This window comes from Eurosta solidaginis, chromosome 3, assembly GCF_040869045.1.
Source record: "Eurosta solidaginis isolate ZX-2024a chromosome 3, ASM4086904v1, whole genome shotgun sequence".
Classification (NCBI taxonomy): domain Eukaryota; kingdom Metazoa; phylum Arthropoda; class Insecta; order Diptera; family Tephritidae; genus Eurosta; species Eurosta solidaginis.
Window position 1 is genome coordinate 253116562 of NC_090321.1, and position 21938 is coordinate 253138499.

Sequence of the window (21938 nt, forward strand, 5' to 3'; positions counted from 1 at the left end):
GTGAGTTTTAAGCTTTTGCTGTTGTTACTTTTTTTGTTTTTAATTTTGTGCTCATTTTTATTGTTGCCATTGCTAGATTTGTTTTATATTTACTTTTGTTGTTGTTGTTGTCACTCCGCTGTTGCATAAAATCGTTAACGCTCTGTCACCGTCGTCTTCACCGCTGCCTTTTGGTGTTGTTAAACAATTTTTGTTTTCCAAAATATAAATAGATGTGCAGCAGAGAAATGTGGGTAGTGTTTTTGGAAGACCTCAACGGAGGCATACATTCACTGGTGTTAAACAGTTATCGCCTTTAAACGCGGCTCAAGGGGTTCAAGCGATGAGATCCCTAAATTTACTGGTGGGTGTTGCAATAAATAGAAAATATAAACAAAAAAAAATTGACAATTGTGACTGAAAAAAAAAATTTTTATTTATAAAAATAAAAAATTCTGCAAAATATTTTTATGCTATATAATTTACATAGAACTGCGGAAAAAAATTGGTGACTTATATATACAACTTGACTGTGTTGCGTATAAAAAACAAAAACTATATAGCAAATAAACTATTAAAACTGTGATGTAAAAAAAATACTTTCTTATTGAAAAAAAAGTTATTTAAAAAACAAATTATGTTCTATAAAATAAAATTTATAATATAAGCCCAAGAAACTATATATGAAAAAATAAAAAAAATTGCAATACAGAAGTTAACAAAAACTAATCGAATAAAAAAATTACAAGCGACAGTTGTTATCCTAAACAATTTATTACAAAAACAATAAAATATGTAATAACCGGGGTCGATATCGCGCCATCGATTTTTCGATAGGATTTGGACTTAGGAAAAAAAGTTCCACTACGCATACCCAAAAAAATAATTTTGGAGCCTGCGAATTTTTTTTTTTGTTTTTTGGTTTTAGATTTTTAAGGTTTTTTTCATGTCCTACTAAAAAATTTATACATGAAAAAGAATCGAACAAAAAAAAAAAAAAAAATTTCGCAGGCTCGAAAATTATTTTTTTGGGTATGCGTAGTGGAACTTCTTTTCCTGAGCCCTAATCCTATCTATGGCGCGATATCGGTTAATAAATTGACCAAGTCTAATATGTAAACCATAAATATCACTTATCAACACTTTATAAAATTGCATCTTAAAAGTTCCAAAATTTTCTTGTGTTTAGCTACTCTGATTTGTGAATCTAAGCCTACCAGATACATCCTCAAATCACACAAGGAAATGCTTCGCCATCAGTCGATTTTTGCACTTTTACTACAGCTTTTAAAGCAATATAAAGTGAGATCCTCTGATAAATAAATGGCATAAAAAATATCGGAGTTTTACTTATCTAATCTCATTGTGACTGCGAGTTGCCACAGCATATCTCAAAACAAAATTCAACACTCTATAGCAACAAGCCTCTCCGAGCGTAGGACTCTCTTCATCTCTTGATGGGCTGCACACTAAATCCTTACGGTGCATGTTTCCGCCTGTGACCGTGTTTTGCATTACTTCGGGTACGAAAGTGCGCTACGTGAGCTCTTTGGCTACTCTCACCTTATTGGACTAAGCAACCATCTTGCCGTTTCGCGAGGAGAATATTTCTCACGTAATTGCTGAACATTTGTCACTTCACAATAAAGGCAGTTCGGATTTTCACCCTGTCCATGCTGTAGGAATATTCTCGTAGGCTTTAAAACTGGGTCGGATAGAACTCGACCTCTCCCGCTGTGGCCGCCCTAGCCATGGCTTTAATCAGAGAATCACCTGCCTGCAACACTGCAGCACTATTGCTGTTGCCAGCGTCGGATGGATCCGAAATTTTATTGCATTCGCCCAAATTTCTGTAACGTATTGCGGTACAGAATCCGAGGTAGAAACAGACAGCATTCTTATAAATAGCCCTGATCAGCTTCTGTTTGCCATTTATCGACTTCGATGCCCTATGGTCTCGCAGGCTTCATGGAAGTGCTCTGAGAAGGTAAGCTTGCTATCTTTCGTCACCCCAAGGTGAAGCTGCGTGTTTGTAATTGCTGCTGCCCTACTATCATATTGATTATGGTGGGAATTCGTCTGTTCGGAGGACCATGTTCCCAGTTTTCGCAGTTGCAAGTTGAAGTTCATGGTCATTCATCGAACTGCGCACGTCACATTAAAAAAAAAATCAATGTAAGGCGCGATAACCTCCGAATGGATCTAAGGCCGAGCTTCTCTTCCAATTTGCGTCATGACTCTCTTCATTTTCCCTACAAATTGGCCGGACGGGCCTGCATGTTTTATGCCGACTCCGAACGGCATCTGCAAGGCAGATGAGTTTTCACTGAGAACCTTTCAATGCAGAAATACACCCGGAGCGCTTGCCAAACACTGCCGAGGGGCGACCCCGCTTAGAAAAATTTTCTTCTAATTGAAAAACCGTATTCTTAAAATTTTGATGTTGCTTTGCCTGGGGTGTGAACCCAGGGCATACGGTGTGGTAGGCGGAGCACGGTACCATCACACCAAGGTGGCCGCCAAACATGCCGGTCGTCACTTTACTTGGTTTAATTAAAGCTGCACCGATTCAAAGTTCCTTCCCGTAATTCCGACAGCCACGTCATTAGCCAAAGCGACAAGAAACGTTGTTTCTGGCATGTGCAAGCGAAGGAGCCCATTATACGAAGCATTCAGGAGGTCGAAGCTAACCACCGTTCGCTGGGCTGCTCTGCCTGTTATCCTCATCTTTCTCTGACCTTGGTTTGTTTCATACCTGAGCAAGCGATCGAGCATGTCGTCCCACCTAACGGCAGGGGCACTGCCTTGCCAGAGCGACGCATTCGCAGAGAATGTGAACAGGCGTTTCATCCTTCAGCTCACAAAAGCCAGTTTTGTATGTCGGATATATTTAGCTTACTTAGGTGATATCGTAGACTACAAATTCCCGTATAGTACCCAGTGTGAGTTTGTGGGTTCTCTCTGCTTAGATCAATGAGTTTGGCTGATACCCTCGTTGCTGGGAGTGCAAATAATTTGGCTTACCTTTGCACCGGGTATTCAATGCAGTGTTGTCTGAACCGCAAATCAGTCCACAAATCAGCTCTGGACCATGGAATGCTGCTAAAGCAGCCTGCTTGGCTTGGTAGTCTGCCTGTTCATTACCTTTATGCCCCTAACAAAATGTTGTTTTAAAGTCCAGATCAATGAGGATTCCAATCCATTCATTCACTAGCTTAGAAGTAATTGTGTAAGATTGCAAGGCACGTAGGGCTGCCTGGCTACTCTCCGAGGATAAGCCTCGAAAATAAGCTTCTTCGTAGATATTCTCTACCGCAAACTTCTATTGCATAGATTTCTACCTGACAAAATACTGAGCTACCTGACAAAATACTGAGGTAACATCCAATTGGTATTGATTTCTTGAAATTCGGCCCATAGATGGCAGCTATGGAAATGTAAACTGTTAAAATAACTAATCTCCGTCAACATTAGAATAACAGTGGCATTTAATATGACAGAGAACTCCGTGAGCGTATGTTTCTTTTTAAAATTATGATGCATTTTTAGCTCGGGCGGAAGTATTTCAGCCTTGGTTAGTTCCTTTACCGAGGGTTATGTCCAAGCGCTCACGGCGCTCATGACATTGTTCTTATAACTACGTTGACACAGAAATCTCTGTCATAGCATCCATTATTTTTGCTTTTATTTTAACAGCTTCCGGTATTGTCAGCTATATTAGGGCTGTGTGCGAGTTGACCTAAATGTCTACCTAAATAGAGAAAAAACCTAAATCACTGGAAACAGCCGCTAAGGCATTGCAAAATAAAAATTTAAAATTTTTATGAGCATGATTTTCAACCTAAATTCAAATGTCAAATTTCAAAAAGAAAAATATTGTATTTTCAATATTGTATATGCAAATAAATGGCCCTTGTCCATTCAATTTAAGTAAATCATAGATCATAGAGCGATGCTCCTTCTGCTGCGATTAAGGTCCGATCGATTGTATGTGATGGTGGGCTCAATTTTGTTGTTTTGATCCTTCTCAAATATGGACCGCAATCTGAACATATTTGGCAGCCAAGTTGACTAAAAAAAAAGCTTTATAAAACGGAGCCACTGCATTTTCTTGAACTGCTATCTTGGGATAGGTACTTACCGCGGATCCTAATTGACCTCTTTTCTTTTTAAGCGTGAAAACGCATCAAAAATACCAAATTACCCATATTGTTATTCATTTCTTAGCAGAAATAAACAATTTTGGTTTTCAAATCAACTCGCACAGTTCGGACAGCTTTCTCCTAAATTATTGCAGTGCTGGAAAGTTCCAGTAGAATATTAGTTTAGGCACCTAAAATTTAGGCGAACTCGCACCCAGTCTAAATCATTTTTCAGTATTATAAAAAACACACCAAATTCATGTATTTCTGAAATTACAAACGTTCAGAAAAATTACCTGCGGTTTGTATTTTCTTTCGTCGGTGGGCTTTACTTGCTTTTTGAACACGAAATAAGGCACTCTGTATTACTTATTTCAATTAGGATAACAGAGCTCCTTAGACGAAATGCAAATGTTTTTCTGGATCTTCAATGTGACACTTTTAAGGAGTATAAAAAGAGACCGTTGACGTCAATGACGATTTGGAACAATAACATGAAGATGCGGATGCGAAACTGGGATGTTAATAATATGACAATACGGTATTGACAGTATACGGTTCCAAAATCAAACATGTTTAACAGTACTGGTTAACCCTGAAAACGTTTTGAACAACGTAAAATACTTCCAGCCTTATGATTAAAGCCGATACGTTTCGAATTTCTCTATTCATTCGTCTACATTCTCTATCCATCTCTCTCTCAACCCCTCCTTCCCCCCTTATTTTGTCTCCTTTTGTTTCTTTTAAGCTTATCTTAATCGATCCACTCAATATCCATATACCTTTCATTTTAACGTAAATCTCCCCACTTTTCCTTTTACTCTTGCATCTCTCACTCTTACTTAAGTCTCATTCAGTACGAGTAACAGCTCTTCCTGTCAACCTCTTATTTTCCCTCCAACTTCCTTTACTTTTCCTTCTTCCTTTCCCCCTTTTTTCTATCTATTTTCTTTTTCAACATATGGATGTATTGTGTTTGGCTTCTTTTCCGCACATTTCATTACTAAAATAATAAAATAGTAGGAAATTAGTACCAAGTATTTCCCCTGCCTACTAACTTAAAAGTCATGGTCGTATTATATGGGCGGTCAATTTTTTGTTGTTGAACTCCTGTACCCACCTGTTCGTTTTATTGTATCACGGGCTGACAATAATATTTGTTAATACTTACATTTGATGGACATTTTTTGTTGTTGATTTGGCTGTTGAAACACACTATGGACACATTCAGTCTATGTAAGGTCTTATTAACCAGCCAGTTCAACTTAACTGTTGAAACGGTCAATTCAGAATCAACAGCTTATGTGAAGTTGATGCAACAGCTTTTTGCGATGCATAAAAATGTACGGAAATTTTGGTTGAATTGGGCTGTACTTTGGTTGATTTTACCAACACCAGCTTAAAGAAATTACACTATAAAAAGTCACCTTGTCTGAAGCCTCTTTTGGTTTCGAATGTGCTACGCTATCACCTGAGCGTAAAAAATAGCCTGTGCTATCTTATTGGTCTACAAACATCGTTCGTACTTCGCTATCAAACCTATCACAAAGGGTTGCAACAGGTGGGGTTGGTTGGTTGTTGTGCCGCCCCGACACCAAAGTTGCGAGCTCAAGTAGCGCACGCGGCACCATTTTCATGCACATTTCGTCTTGAATCAACACCTGCTGTTCTAGTAAGGCTAGTCGGTACTTCATTTGAAACATTTGGTGCGCACAATGAACCTGCTAGTATTTATTACAGAGCTATTTCCTTAAGTTCCGACAGTATATAAACGCCCATAATTAGAAAGCTAGCGTGTGCTAGAGCTGGCCATTCTCACAGATAGTGGGCGACTGTTAAAAGGGATCTCCATTATCTCGGTATGTAGACCGATCAGCCAGTGACCTGTGATTGTGACAGTTGCGCTAAAAATTGTTCTTCCTTGACCTAAGTAATAAGTCCTCTGTTCTCCTGCTATCGTAATTCGGCCAGGTCTGCTTGATGATTTGCATAATATTAAAAGTTGTTCGCTGCTGAAATGACAATTAGATTGATTGAGAACCTGTAATTTTTACAGAATACTGTTAACTTGAGACCAACAGGTTTTTTACTGCTGAAATAAGTTAACAAATTTGTTTTCTTGACGAAAAACTCGATTGAAATACGGCAAATTTTACTGAATGTCTATTAAAACAAGACCCGCACACCTGATTTGTTAATTTTTCTTTCAGTGTTGGAATTCAATAAAGCAGTAACAGACTAATAAATATTAAAATTTTGTATGAAAATTGAGACAAGAATTTTTTTTGTTTCATAACTTCTATTGTCTTGATCAACTTACAGCTGCGAACACGGAAATAGTAGTCGTAATTTTTATAAAACTTTGTCAAATAAAATTTTTTTCATCTTCGAGAATTTAATAAAAAACTTCTGCAAATGTTGTGATAGAAACTATGTAAAGAAATCTCAGAAACGTTTTCGAAAAAATTCGAAAATTCGAGGAAATTTTACCGAAATAACAAACTATATATAAAAAGCTTTCTGAATTTTTCGTAAAATTTTTTCGATTTTATCGATTTTTTTTAATGTTTTCGAAATTGGTCAACATAGTTTCCAGTTACAAACTTCCGGAAAGTTTTTCTTAAATTATACGAGCCCGACCCGTGCGCATCTTGCGCAACCAATATAAAAGTTTCTTATCAAATATTAACAGAAATCAGCTGTTCTATTAACTTACAGCTTGCGCTGCCATCTAGCGTACAATATGAAGTGCAAATATTCACAATAGTGCCATAGTACAACTAGATTTGTTTGTGTGCTGACAATCGTTTGTTTTTAACAAATTATTTTAATAAAATATAGCTAAACAAAAGCACTACGACGAAAGTTGCCCAAAGATTTGGATTCGAAATAAGAGCGAAAAAGGGACCCGTGCATAAAAACAGCAATTAGAAATAATATATATGATAACATAGAAAAAAATTTAAATGTAGCTCGCGACTAAACCAAGTCAATTTTTACTTTCGATAGAATTTATTCGTAAGATTACCAGTAAATTGTGTTGTTGTTTTTGTAGCAATAAATACGTTCACCAAAGATATTTACGATGTTACTTTGCCGGATACAAATCCGGCACGTTCCGGTAATAAGCATCATTAAGGTACAAGTCCGACCATCTCGTGAACGATTTAATATGACCGCATGGAAACCTTGTCCTCATTCATCATCAAATCCATCTTATATGTTCAGGCCTATGATATCAATGTGATATTGATAAGGTCCAATCAGCCGATTCACGGTGGGCTGTAAAATTTTCGCACAATACACTTGACAGGACCTTATATTCGAAGGCTGATTCCGCCATAGTTGGCGCAATTTGCAGGATACCCTTTCTTGTGAACTGGGCAAGGAACATTTAGGTTACAATCGTGGGACGTGCACTCTTTCGATCATATTATACAAAAAAGCTGTGTGCCTCTGCAACCCTTCGCCGCCGTATTTGAATAGCTCCGCAGGCAATCCATATCCACCCGCGGCTTTGTTGTTTTTTAATCTGGTTATTTATATTCTGGTAGGAGGCAATCAATTTCATAAGCAACGATTGCGGTATCGGGTTCATCATCCCTGTGCGATGTATCGCTGTCTCCATTTAGAAGAGAACAGAAGTGTTCCCTATGAGTAAGTTACTTTAAATACGACTGAATAACACTAGATGCCCGAGAAATAAAAAGCTAAAGTATCCGTTTGGGTTATAACTTAAAATAAATCATTATATGTAGGTTCGAATATCAAGTAGTGAACTAACATATAAATTATTTTCTCACATGAAAAGTAAGAATTTCATCTCTGTTCCCTCCGATTTCAAGTAACGATTTGGACATGTAAAATGTTCTCCTAAAGACCTATGAAAAATGGTTTTGGCTGTTATGCTTCTGGAGACAAAATTGTTGCAGTAGCAGTAAATTGGTGTACATACATATATGCTGCTAGCTCACATTGTTCCTGAAAAACCACGGCCTCGGCCAACATCAGACCTTTTCGCGTGTGTGAAGAAATCTCTATTTCTCCATCAACAATAATTTTTTTAGTCTTAGTTGGAATCTGGGCTAGACGGCCTCTAAGAAAATAATCTCACATAGCACTTCATACAGAAGTTTCCTTGAGTGCAAGCAAGAATTAGAGAGTATTCGCTCGTTGCTAAGAAATATATAGCATTCCTTATTACGAAAAGTGTAGTGACGCTAAGGACTCTATGCACAGAAAAAAGTTCAAGTTAGCGTTACCTATAGCCCATTAGTCCGATATCTTCAAAACAATTGGTGCCACAAAAATCTGACATCTCTGTAACCTTAAAGAAATAAAATTCTAGAATTTTAGAGGACTTAGGTCACGTTTATTTATTTAAAAAGTTTATTGTCGAACTTTGAAAGCGATGTATTGAGAACAGGTATATACTGATGAAATTGTTTATATTCCCTAGTCAAACGGTAAAATGGATGTATAAATGAAAAATATAAAGATGGACGAGTTCTGAAATGAATGTGCCTATCTCTTTTATGTATATACAAGCAGACCTGACAGACGTTGTTCTTACCTAACTTTTTTTACGTTTTACTATCCCTCCTCCTCCCTACCATTTTCCTTATCCTTTAATTCACTTATCCCTCCGAATTTTTAATACTCTGCATCCCTTTCCTTATCTATTACCATCTCTCTATATTCGTCTAACTCCATCCCAGTCTCCGTATCTTTTGCCTTCCCTCTTTTCTCTTCCCTATAGTTCTTTTTATTCTTCTCCACCACTTATTCTCAGTCATAATCCCATTTCCAATCCCACTCCCAGCCCGAGTACCGTTCCCAGGAACAATTCAAGCGATACAAAAAGAAAATTGGCAACACGGAGTTTATGCGTTTGAACTCGGACATTTTATTTCAGACGTATGAACATATTGTAACGAAGTTTGGGCAACTCCTGAAAATTATTCTGCTAACGTTCCAATCACTGAACTGTCGATTAAATAATTCCAATATTCAGTATTGCAAAATGGTTTTTATTATACTACTTTGGGAGTAGTAATTCACAATTATACTTCAATAATAGCGTGTTTAAATCAAACTTATTGACTGATTCCTCGGCTTGCGCTGCTTTTATACTCTCGGTTACCTCGTTCGCCCATTTATCCTAAGGTCTAGACGTTTCACCAACATTCCTTCTAGAACAGTTGTATCTCAAGCTTGGTTATTTAGCTATATACATGCACATACATAATTGTAGTTTACGTTTTTCTTTTAGCCATATGCATGTGTATGTGTGAGTACAACTTCTGCTCTTAGCTGTCAGCTATATATATGTATGTGAAATAATCTCTCTGCTCAAGCTGTTGGTTATGTGTATGGAATATTCTGCGTTGCCTTGTACATAAGTATGTCTGCTTGCTGTTTTTATACTCAGTTGAGCAGAGCTCACAGAGTATATTAAGTTTGATTGGATAACGGTTGGTTGTACATATATAAAGGAATCGAGATAGATATAGACTTCCATATACCAAAATAATCAGGATCGAAAAAAAATTTGATTGAGCCATGTCCGTCCGTCCGTCCGTCCGTCCGTCCGTTAACACGATAACTTGAGTAAATTTTTAGGTATCTTGATGAAATTTGGTATGTAGATTCCTGAGCACTCATCTCAGATCGCTATTTAAAATGAACGATATCGGACTATAACAACGCCCACTTTTTCGATATCGAAAATTTCGAAAAACCGAAAAAGTTCGATAATTCATTACAAAAGACCGATACAGCGACGAAACTTGGTAGATGAGTTGAACTTATGACGCAGAATAGAAAATTACTAAAATGTTGGACAATGGGCGTGGTACCGCCCACTTTTAAAAGAAGGTAATTTAAAATTTTGCAAGCTGTAATTTGGCAGTCGTTGAAGATATCATTATGAAATTTGGCAGGAACGTTACTCCTATTACTATATGTACGCTTAATAAAAATTACCAAAATCGGAGAAGGACCACGCCCACTTTAAAAAAAAAAAAAAATTTTTTAAGTAAAATTTTAACAAAAAATTTCATATCTTTACAGTATATAAGTAAATTACGTCAACACATAACTCCAGTAATGATACGGTGCAACAAAATCCAAAAATAAAAGAAAATTTCAAAATGGGCGTGGCTCCGCCCTTTTTCATTTAATTTGTCTATGATACTTTTAACGACATAAGTCGAACAAAAATGAACCAATCCTTTTGAAATTTGGTAGGGGCATAGATTTTATAACGTTAACTCTTTCCTGTGAAAATGGGCGAAATCGGTTGATGCCACGCCCAGTTTTTATACACAGTCGTCCGTCTGTCCTTCCGCATGGCCGTTAACCCGATAACTTGAGCAAAAATCGACATATCTTTAATGAACTTAGTTCACGTGCTTACTTAAAAAAATGCCATAATTCTATACGAAATACGAAAAAAGGGATGAAACATGGTAAGGTAATTGGATTGTTTTATTGACGCGAAATATAACTTTAGAAAAAACTTTATAAAATGGTTGTGACACCTACCATATTAAGTAGAAGAAAATGAAAAATTTCATTAACACCTTTCATTTGATACCCATATCGTACAAACACATTCTAGAGTCACCCCTGGTCCACCTTTATGGCGATATTTCGAAACGGCGTCCACTTATAGAACTAAGGCCCACTCCCTTTTAAAATACTCATTAACACCTTTCGTTTGATGCCCATATTGTGCAAACAAATTCTAGGGTCACCCCTGGTCCACCTTTATGGCGATATCTCGAAACGGCGTCCACCTATGGAACTAAGGATTACTCCCTTTTAAAATGCTCATTAACACCTTTCTTTTGATACCCATATTGTACAAACAAATTCTAGGGTCACCCCTGGTCCACCTTTATGGCGATATCTCGAAACGGCGTCCACCTATGGAACTAAGGATTACTCCCTTTTAAAATACTCATTAACACCTTTCATTTGATACCCATATCGTACAAACGCATTCTAGAGTCACCCCTGGTCCACCTTTATGGCGATATCTCGAAAAGGCGACCACCTATACAACAACCACCACTCCCTTTTAAAACCCTCATTAATACCTTTAATTTGATACCCATATCGTACAAACACATTCTAGAGTCACCCCTGGTCCACCTTTATGGCGATATTTCGAAACGGCATCCACCTATAGAACTAAGGCCCACTCCCTTTTAAAATACTCATTAACACCATTCGTTTGATGCCCATATTGTACAAACAAATTCTAGGGTCGCCCCTGGTCCACCTTTGTGGCGATATCTCGAAACGGCGTCCACCTATGGAACTAAGGATTACTCCCTTTTAAAATACTCATTAACACCTTTCATTTGATACCCATATCGTACAAACGCATTCTAGACTCAACCCTGATCCACCTTTATGGCTATATCCCTAAATGGCGTCCACCTATAGAACTATGGCCCACTCCCTCATAAAATACTCTTTAATGCCTTTCATTTGATACACATGTCATACAAGCACATTCCAGGGTTTCCCTCGGTTCATTTTCCTACATGGTTATTTTCCCTTATGCTGTCACCATACTTCTCAACTGAGTATGTAATGTTCGGTTACACCCGAACTTAACCTTCCTTACTTGTTGTTGTTGTGATTATTCACTAACAGCATAGTGATGCTAATATTCGCCACAATATGTATGTAGGTATTATCAATTCATGTCTTTATTTCGGCTTCGCATGCATATTTATCCGTTTTGCCAGTTGATGCAACTAAACCGAATATCACAACAAAAATTACTTTAGTTTAAAGCTCTTATCAACAGCTTTCATTTGAAATACATATTGTACAAACACAACCTAGGGTTACCCGGGTCCACTTTTTGGTCTATATTTCAAGACACTAGCCACCTACAAATAAAAGTGTGCCTAGGGACTTCCGTGGACGAAACTACATAAACATTTTCGCATTATTCAGTTGTGTAGTTTAAGCGCCATTACGTAACAGCAATTCGCATTTTTATATATAGAAGATAGAGATTAACCGCATACAACTTCCTAATTTCCTTTAAAATCGCAATCGAAATCTTCACAAAAATTCTAAATTAACATAATCTAAATTTTTCCAATTTCTTTTGCAGCTTTTAGGCGCCAGCTGCGCGCTTATCGTAAGCCTCACATTTGCACACCCACCAGAGGGCGTGTGGAAGAAGAAGCTCGTATGGAAGGAAGATTGGGTGCAAGTTTGGAATACGGTGAAGAAGGAGGCGTGGGAAACAAAATGGAAGAAAATTCAAGTGCCCATTTGGAAAGAGGTGCAAGTACCCATTTGGAAGGAGGTAAAAGTGCCCGACTGGAAGATTGTGAAAAAACCGCATATTGAAGAGCGCGATGTACCCGCTTGGAAAGAAGAAAAGGTACCTGAATGGAAAAAGATAACGAAACCAATATGGAAAGAGATAAAAGTTCCAGTATGGCGTGAGATTCAAGTGCCCGTTTGGAAAGAAATTCAAGTGCCAGTATGGCGCGAAATAAAAGTGCCGGTGTGGAAAGAGATACAAGTGCCCGTATGGAAGGAAATACAAGTGCCGGTGTGGCGTGAAGTGCAAGTGCCTGCTTGGAAAAAAATGTTTGTGCCCGAATGGGTCAAAATGGGTATACCCGGTGAGAAATATTTGGGTAAAGATCACGAAGGTTGGGAATACACCAGTCATGATCTGTGGCGCAAGAAACTCATCTGGAAGCCAGTATGGAAAAAAGTGTGGCGCACCGAAAAGAAACAAGAATGGAAAACCGAAAAGAAACAAGAATGGAAAACAGAAAAAGTGCAAGAATGGAAAATCGAAAAGAAAGAAGAATGGGAAACAAAGAAAGTGCAAGAATGGAAAACCGAAAAACAGCAAGCATGGAAACCCGAAAAGAAACTGGAATGGAAAGTCGAATGGGTGCAAATTTGGAAACCAGTGAAAAAACAAATATGGGTAAAAGAAAAACGTGAAACATGGGTAGAGGAGAAAGTGCAAATTTGGCGCACCGAAAAGAAACAAGCATGGGCCACCGAAAAGAAGCAGGCGTGGAAAGACGAATGGAAAGCCATACAAGTGCCCGTGTGGAAGGAGGTTAAAGTGCAAGAATGGAAACGTGTTTGGAAACCAGTTTGGGAAAAAGTGTGGGTGCCTGTGAGTCATGGTTGGGATTGAGCACATCATAGCGTGGATACGAACGTGCACTGAATTCATTGTATCATAAATGCTGATAAGCGAAGGCGAATTGGCAATGAAAACAAACAAACCAACATATGTACATATACATGCGCACACCTAACCTAACAAAATGGTGAAGAGTGGTATACGAGCAAATGCGTTGTCCAACTGACTGACTAAATCGTTTTATAAGCAAATTTGAATGCGTTGGTATGTATAAATGTGTGATGAGCGCTCCCAATGTTCAACTTCCGACCAATACAAACCATTAAATATCATTTTTCTCACTTCCTCCGTAACACACCTACGCCATTCTTTTGTATATAATAATATTTCATGTATATTCTGCGCGCATTTTTCACCATCCGAATGGTTGTTATCATTTTTTTCATATAAAATATTATTTACATTTTTATTTTTGTTTTACTTATTACCTTTAATGTATTTCCAATGTGTACAAATTAGTCATGATGCTATACATCAAGTTAATACAAATTTTTATGCATAAATAGATATATACATAAGTATTATTTTTGTATATATAGTATTGTTTGTTCTCTGTTACATAACATTTTTTTCTTAAGTTTGTCAAATTTATTTTTTTTTTGTCTTATCGAAGTGCTAAAATCTCACGTGAAACTTGTTTCCCAAGCTTCTAATTGTTATAAAAAAATTTTGTTTCAAGAATTAAATTTTTTTAAGTTTATATTAAAAATTTGTAAAATGTTTATTTTCTAAAAAACGAAAAAATACAAAACACAAAGTATTAAAAAAATTATGTTTTTAATTTGCAAGCAACCGCTGATTCTATAGCTACTCTCCTTTTCTGTGTACTATTGCCTCTTTTACACCACCCTCACCCTATCCATCTGTAACTTATCCCCTATATGGGGTAAACAATTTTAAGTATGGCATATTTCCGTTTCTTCCCTTTCGTCATAAAATATTTGCATATCATTGGAAGGGTAATAAAAAATATCCTAGTTTTACGCTAAAATTTGAAAAGTACGAAAAAAATGCTAATTTTCAGAAATTTAACTTTCTCGTGCTTTCTCGGGCGCCAATATACAGTAACCCATATTAAGACGCACATATAGGCAATTGAGGTAGACCAAATTTACAAAAATTGTCTTTAATAGAAAAAAGCTGTCGAAACTACACATACAAATTTTGGTCCCGCTTTGAGACGGCTAACGGTTGTCGCACAGGGACCAAGGTTAGGATTGCTCCATGGAAACTCAAAAAATTCAAATTGAATTTATTTGATTTTCAGTACTCAAAATCGATAGTGCTATAGGTTCCGATATTATATATACATTTTTGCGCCGATTGAAAATAGGTAAGGCGTGCTGTGAAGAACCCAAACCAATATTGCTCTTTCAAGACTTAATATATTACGATCTGAATTTTTCGACACCACTCGATCGTTTCTTATAGACATCAAATTTTACATGTGATATCGCCAACTGCATTATAATAGATTTTGGTGCTAGAAACTAAACAAAATAATTTTAAGTTGTAAGCGTAAGCGAAGTGTTTGAGATGAAGAGAGATATGTGTAGAATGTAAATGCAGGCGTAATGTGTAATTGTAATGTATGGCATTTGTAATGTATGGAGTACTAGAGAATATATAAGCGTAGGTGTAGTGTGTGGTATTAGTATGCTGTATGAAGTAATAAAGAATGAGAGCGTATGTGAGAGCAAGGCACGTGGTAGAGATGATATGAGCAGCTCAACTAAACACGTCACCTATTAAATGAAATTATTATTATTAATGCTACAAAAGGTGTTTACAAATACAAAGCAAATATAAGTTGATATTAGTTTATTTTTAAGGTTTGTTTGGTTGTCACATCTTCGATTAATTATATTCTTATTAACTAATAAACTGCAAAAAAAGAAGAAAATAAAATAAAATAAAATTTTGTAAAAAAAAAATTTAAAACCCTAAAATAAAAAAAAAAAACAAAATATAAAATAAAATAAAAAAACTTAAAAATAAAATTGTATAAAATAAAATAAAGTAAAATAAAATAAAATAAAAAACATAAAATATATTAAAATAAAATAAAACTAATATAAAATAAAACAAAATAAACTCAAATAAAATAAAAAAGAAAAAATCAAATAAAAAAATATTAAAAATTAAGTAATGAAAAAAATGAAATGAAATTAAGTAATTGAAAAAAAAAAATTAAATAAAATAACAAAGAATGAAGAAAAAAATTTAAAAAAGTATAAAACAAAGTAAAACAACTTAAAAAGTAAATTAAAAATTCTTAAAAATATTTTTTTAAAACTAAAATAAAATAAAATTAATAAAAAAATATTAATTAAAATAAAATAAAACAAAGTACTGAATAATAAAAATATATAATATAACATAATAAAATAACATGAAATAAAAAAACAAAGCCTAAAATAAAATAAAATAAAATTGAAAAAGAAAAGGTATAATAAAAAACTATTAAAAAAAAATAATAATAATAAAGTATGTATATTGAAACGATTTTCCGTCATCCCTTTCAAATTTGGTTTCGAGACAAGCCGGTTTCGGCGTTGTGGCATCATCAGTGTCCATTTTCGTTCTCGTTCGGAGAAGGGATGACGGAAAATCCTTCCAATATACATCATTTATCCACCCTGTCGGAAAATCAACAAAACAAAATAAGTCAAAATAATAGAGCAAACTTAAATTAAATTAAGTAGTTGAAAAAAAAAAAACATGAAATGAAATAAAATAAAATAAAACACATAAAAATAAAATAAAATTAAAAAATGAAAAAATAATACAAAATGAAATAAAAAACTTAAAAAATAAATAAATAAAAATTAAATAAAATAAATCTAAATTAAAAATTTAATGTTTGTTTGTTTAATGGTGTGTTCAATTTATACTTACTGACGCGAGTGAAGCAAAGCAGAAGACAAACGACGATATTAAGATTTGATTACTTCTTTATTTGCTTGTTCAAGTTCAACTACTGCAATGATTATTACAATTTAACATTTCATGACATGATACTGCTAGGTTGCTCTCTAACGGTATAAAAATTGTACTCTCTTTCTTAAGATGTATGAAAATGTAAATGTACATAGGTATAACTAGCTAGTATGCAAACATATGATGGTGGTTACAATTATTGTCCATTATTATTAAATACATACTTTCGCTTAATGTACCACACCCAAAACTTATTATTTACGAATTCATGAGCTTAACACTGGCTTATAATAATTGAATGTTCAATATAAAATAACATATAATGAAATAAAGTAAAATAATTAAAACAAAATAAAATAATATAAAATAAAGTAAAGTAAAACTAAATAAATGACGTGGCTGAATGCGTTTGTAACACTTCAACCATCGTAGGAGTGCGTGTTCAAATCCCACTCCCGGGAAAAAAGCATTTGAAGATATTTACAAGGTATAATCGAAACAGCTGTCGCCTTGTCCGTCCTGATGTCACGTTGCTTAAATTTTTCCCAAATTATTAAATACATAAAATAAAATAAAAAATAAAATTTAAGAAATTAAAAAAAATTAAAAACAATATAAATTAAGTGATTGAAAAAAAAGATAATAACATGAAATGAAATAAAATAAAATGAAATAAAATAAAATGAAATAAAGTAAAAAAAGATAAGATAAAAAAGGTAAAATTAAATTATAACGATGAGTTACCCGGATTTATCATCGAAAAATTATCAGAAAGTTATCGATTGGTTATCAAAAAATTATCGATCACTTACCGAAAAGTTGTCGATATGTTATAAAAGAGGTGTTAATTTGTTTTAGGAAATTTATGGATTCGTTATCGCAGTATTACCAATTTTCTAACGGCGTGTTATGGAAAATGTATCGATTTTGCTATGAAGAATTTATCTATTTGTTATCGGAAAGCTATTTATTTCTTATCGTAATGCTACCTTTTATAAAACCTTAATATAAAATCGATGACAAATGGTCAAACATTCTATGACAGGCCGCCGATAAGAAAGCAATATGAAGCCGATGACTCGGCATAACAAGCCGATTACAAACCCAAAAGTCGACGATAATTATACGTTATCGATAATAAGCCAATTATAAAACCATATGGGTTACTACCAATAAAAATCGGACGTGTTCTTTTAAAAATCCCAAACTCATTCGTTTGTGGTAGAGTTATCTTTGTTGGGGTTTAACTTCAACTTCTGGACACGCTCTAGTTAACTTAAAAAATTAGTTTACAGACGTACACCTGTATGATTACACTCTGAAATAAATGAGTACATGGTATTCACGCCTTTTTATCTGCACCATGACCCCTGTGCAACACTCCTCAACCGTCGTCATTCGAGACCAAAATTTGTATGCGATATTTTAATCTAGGTATTAACATCTGATGAGTGAGAGTAGAAAATATGTTTACTTGGTGTACAGAGACTACCCTAATGTGCATACATATGCTGCTCGAATAGTTTTACTACATTGGTGTAGGTCTTGCGTAGGTCTAGTTGGAAATATATCACCCTCAGAAAATTATTTTTTAATTGTTACACAGTGTAATTCATTACATTTGACCATATCCGATTTCAGGCATTTAGAAAAAAAGCTTTCACTTGGGTGTAATTCGCCACAGATCAGGATATATTTATTATCAAGCGCACTTCTTTTTCGTAAAATAACTTAAAACTAAAGGAAGCTTGTCGGTATTTCTTAAAATATTGTGACGAATATTAGCATCACTAAGCTGATACTAAGTAAATAAAGGCAAAACAACAATAAAGCCAGCTACTACTCTAAACAAGTCAATCATCATTTATACACATACATACAAGGCAACGATGAAATACAAACAAACACATGTAATCATCAGCCGAAGTAGTACACACGCATATGGCTAACAACTACAAATATACATGTATATAGCTGGAAACCAAGCATGAAGTTCGCGAAATTACTAGACCTTGGGAGGAATTGGGGAACGGGGAAACTGAGAGTATAAAAGCAGCGCAAGCTTAGGCATGAAGGATCAGTTTTGATTTAAGCACGCTATTGGTTGCGAAGTATAAGTATTATTATGAAGTACTCTCAAAGTAGTCTAATAAGACCATTTTGGAATACAGAATATTGGAGTGATTTATTCAACAGTTTAGCTTTTCGAACGTCAGCAGAAGGTCTGGAATAAACGGAATTTCCCGAAATTCGTTACAATATATAAATAAAATAAAAATAACCATATTGTATTTGATAATTTAATGATCCACTCATCTAATGATTAATTGTCTGTGGGCTCGATTTTTAACAAGCTCCTGCCTTTTAACCACTAGCATTCAGGAAATCACACATAAGCTCAGCGTCATGCGAATCGCAACGATCGCGTCGAAAGGACTTACATGATGGCTAATCCATTGGAGTGTGTGATATATATGATTCAACTCCCTAAAATCTGAGAGTACCGATATAACCCAAACGAGAGTATATCTATTTACAGGAAATACCTTAGGGTGGAAATACTATTGCGTCAGTAAACAACAAGTCTGCACAGTTCCACTGCGTAAAGTTTGTATGTACGCAATTGAACTTTTTTGCCTCATCTATTTTGTGTTCTTTATCAACTAAATAAAAACAAAAGTCTATTTCTATTTAAAACATTTTTTTATTTAATCCGTTTATTTATGTAACTTCCGGGCCGCCGTTGAAGAGTAGCATAGAGATGGGATTAGGTGAATGCATTAATAATTTGATTTTTATTGTCTTTTTATTTATTATAGCATTATCTTGTACATAAATAGGTGTTAAATTAAATTGAGTGTTGGTTGAAACTCTTATTGGTAAGTAGCTTGTATGCAAATGATTTATGACGCGATAAATATTTTAATGATTTGCTGTTGAGTGGCAAAATTTGATAGCATTTGCAATTCAAATTGCGAGTAGTAATTTGATTGACTCTTCCCGGCTCTTTGTTTATGATTTAAAGATATAAACGAATAGTAATTATCTATTTGAATTTAATGTTAGGCGATAAAGTTAAATAATTTTTTAAAATTTCAATAATAAAAGGTGTTCAGACGAGTACTACTTCACGGAAGAGTTGCCTGCACACTTAATACAATTTTCCAACGATCGATGTAAACGAGCCGCTTAGGATGAGATAATATTTGAAGTTTTGAAAAGTTACTGATACAAGGAGACATTCGTGCTGTTCAAAAAAAGAAAGGATGTTGGGTTCGAATCGGTTTCGTAGTGAGGCTTCCTGCGCCTGGGACAACATTTTTCCGTTATTACCCTTGTTAACAACTTTCCAACGTCGAAGAGAAATCCAAATCTAGAATTAAGGCCATTTAGTCGTGTAAATTTTGTACGTATTTCTTGTTGGAGGGGATCGAGAACACTTTTCATAACACGAGAAATTTCATATTCTGCGGAGAGAACAACATCTCCAACTGATTCTCCGGGCATTTTGCGACCCCTACATCACACGTTTTACTATATCAATATCCCAATTTTCACAATGAGACTTCGCTTTTTCTATTGCTTCTTCACAGAGAGTGTCACGAATTTCGGATAGACCAGTCGCTAATGATTTTAGATTATGATGCGCTTTTCTAAAACTCATCCCCGGATCTTCTAATCTGAGCTGCACACGATCAATTCTCCTTAAGATTTCATACCAGAAATGAACTAATGTTATGAAACAAAATTTTTTTATATTTTGCAACAGAACTGTAGCTTCGCTTCTGGTGTCACTTGTGGTGAACATGTGTCCTAGAACAGTTGTATGTCATCCTTGGGTATTAGCTATATACATGCATATTTGTAGTTTATGTTTTTCTTCTAGCCATATGCATGTGTATGTGTGAGTAACAACTCTTAGCTTGGCTCTTAGATGCCGGCTACATATATGTATGTGAAATAATCTCTCTGCTTCAAGCTGCTGATTATGTGTATCGAATATTCTTCATTGCCTCGTACGTAAGTGTGGCTACTTGCTTTATTGTGTACATGTACATAAGTGTGGCTGCTTGCTAATATTCGCCATAATGTATTAGGTTATGTAACTTAATATTATTCCGAAAAACGCGGCAGACTTTGACTTACCTGCAAAATTTTAAAAGAATTTCATATAATTTCAATGATTCACTTTTCCCTCTCAATTTCGTCTTTATTTTTTTACTCACTTCCCACTTTTATCACTTTCCTCAACTTTTCCTCATACCTCTCTTTTCTCCTCTAGTGGCGCTTCTAAACATATAAACGGCAAAACTTTTGATATTCGAGGCCCAGCACAACGTTAGTTTCTGAAACCTTGTTGCCAAACGCTACTGCTGGATAGGTGGAAGTGAAAGGCCTTACTGGCAGCAATGACAACTAAGTACAACAACTTTCACAGTCCCAGTTCCAGAAACAGTCCCAGAAAAGTTCAAAAAGTATCGTGTATACTAATCAAGACAAAGGGCTGCGTAAACCCCGGTTCTCTTCCCAGGAAGATACTTCATAAGAACACTCTCCGGATTGCTGCTCAGTAACCCTGCAAATTTGAATAAAATCGGCGGAATGGTTTTGGAGTACATATGTAAGCTGCATACAAACACATATCCTTCTTTTTATGTATTGATCATATCGATAGCTTTTCGATAAATTATCGATATGCTTGCGATAATAGCATGATAACTATTTGATTACAAGCGGAGCACACGTCGGTAAAATAAACACAGTTCTTCGATGACCCTTGTGAATGAAAAAATGGAAAAAAAATTTCACTCGATATGATAAAAGCTTCAGTTGACTTGAAAGAAGTTTCATTTGACTTAAAAAACAAGTTGTATATGACTTAAAAAAGTTTTATTTGACCTCAAAAAAGTTTCATTTGAGTTGCAAAAAAGTTTTATTTCACTAGAAAAAAGTTTCATTTGACTTGAAAGAAAGTTTTACATGATTTGAAAAAAGTTTCCTTTGACTTGGAAAAAAGTTTTATTTGAGTGGAAAAAGTTTCATTTGACTTGAAAGAAAGTCTCTTTTGACCTGAAAAAAGTTTCACTTGAAAAAAAGTTTTATATGATTTAAAAAAAGGTTCATTGACTTGAAAAAAAGCTTCGTTTGACTTTAAAAAAGTTTCATTTGACTTGAAAAAAGTTTCATTTGACTTGAAAAAGTTTCACTTGAGTTGCAAAAAAGTTTTATTTCACTCGAAAAAAGTTTCATTTGACTTGAAAAAAAATTTTAATTGATTTGCAAAAAGTTTTCTTTGACTTGGAAAAAAGTTTTGAGTTGAAAAAAGTTTCATTTTACTTGAAAAAAAGTTTCGTTTTTCCCGAAAAAAGTTCCATTTGACTTGGAAAAAAGTTTTATATGATTTGAAAAAAGTTTCATTTGACCTGAAAAAAGTTTCATTTGAATTGGAAAAAAGTTTTATTTGACTTGAAAAAAGTCTCGTTTTACCTGTAAATGCTGTATAATAGAAGAATAGTTGCGGGTCTGTTTGCAAGGTTAAAAAAATATTTTCCGAGATTGCCACAATATAAGTCTCAATATTAGGGGTGTTCTCATTACGTTTTTTTACTTCGTATGGGGATCGACACAGTCTGTGCTTTATATTGCATAACGTTTTGCTATAATAACAC

The 21938-nt window shown here is 34.9% G+C and overlaps 1 protein-coding gene across 1 annotated transcript; it reads left to right on the plus strand.

The window, feature by feature from the left end:
- The first annotated feature begins 244 nt into the window (after positions 1-244).
- Positions 245-14080, plus strand: LOC137247083 (golgin subfamily A member 6-like protein 2). Its single transcript, XM_067778149.1, has 2 exons — positions 245-343; positions 12262-14080. Exons 1-2 carry the CDS (start codon positions 323-325, stop codon positions 13318-13320), a joined length of 1080 nt encoding a protein of 359 aa, XP_067634250.1. The 5' UTR covers positions 245-322; the 3' UTR covers positions 13321-14080.
- Positions 14081-21938: the final 7858 nt, after the last annotated feature.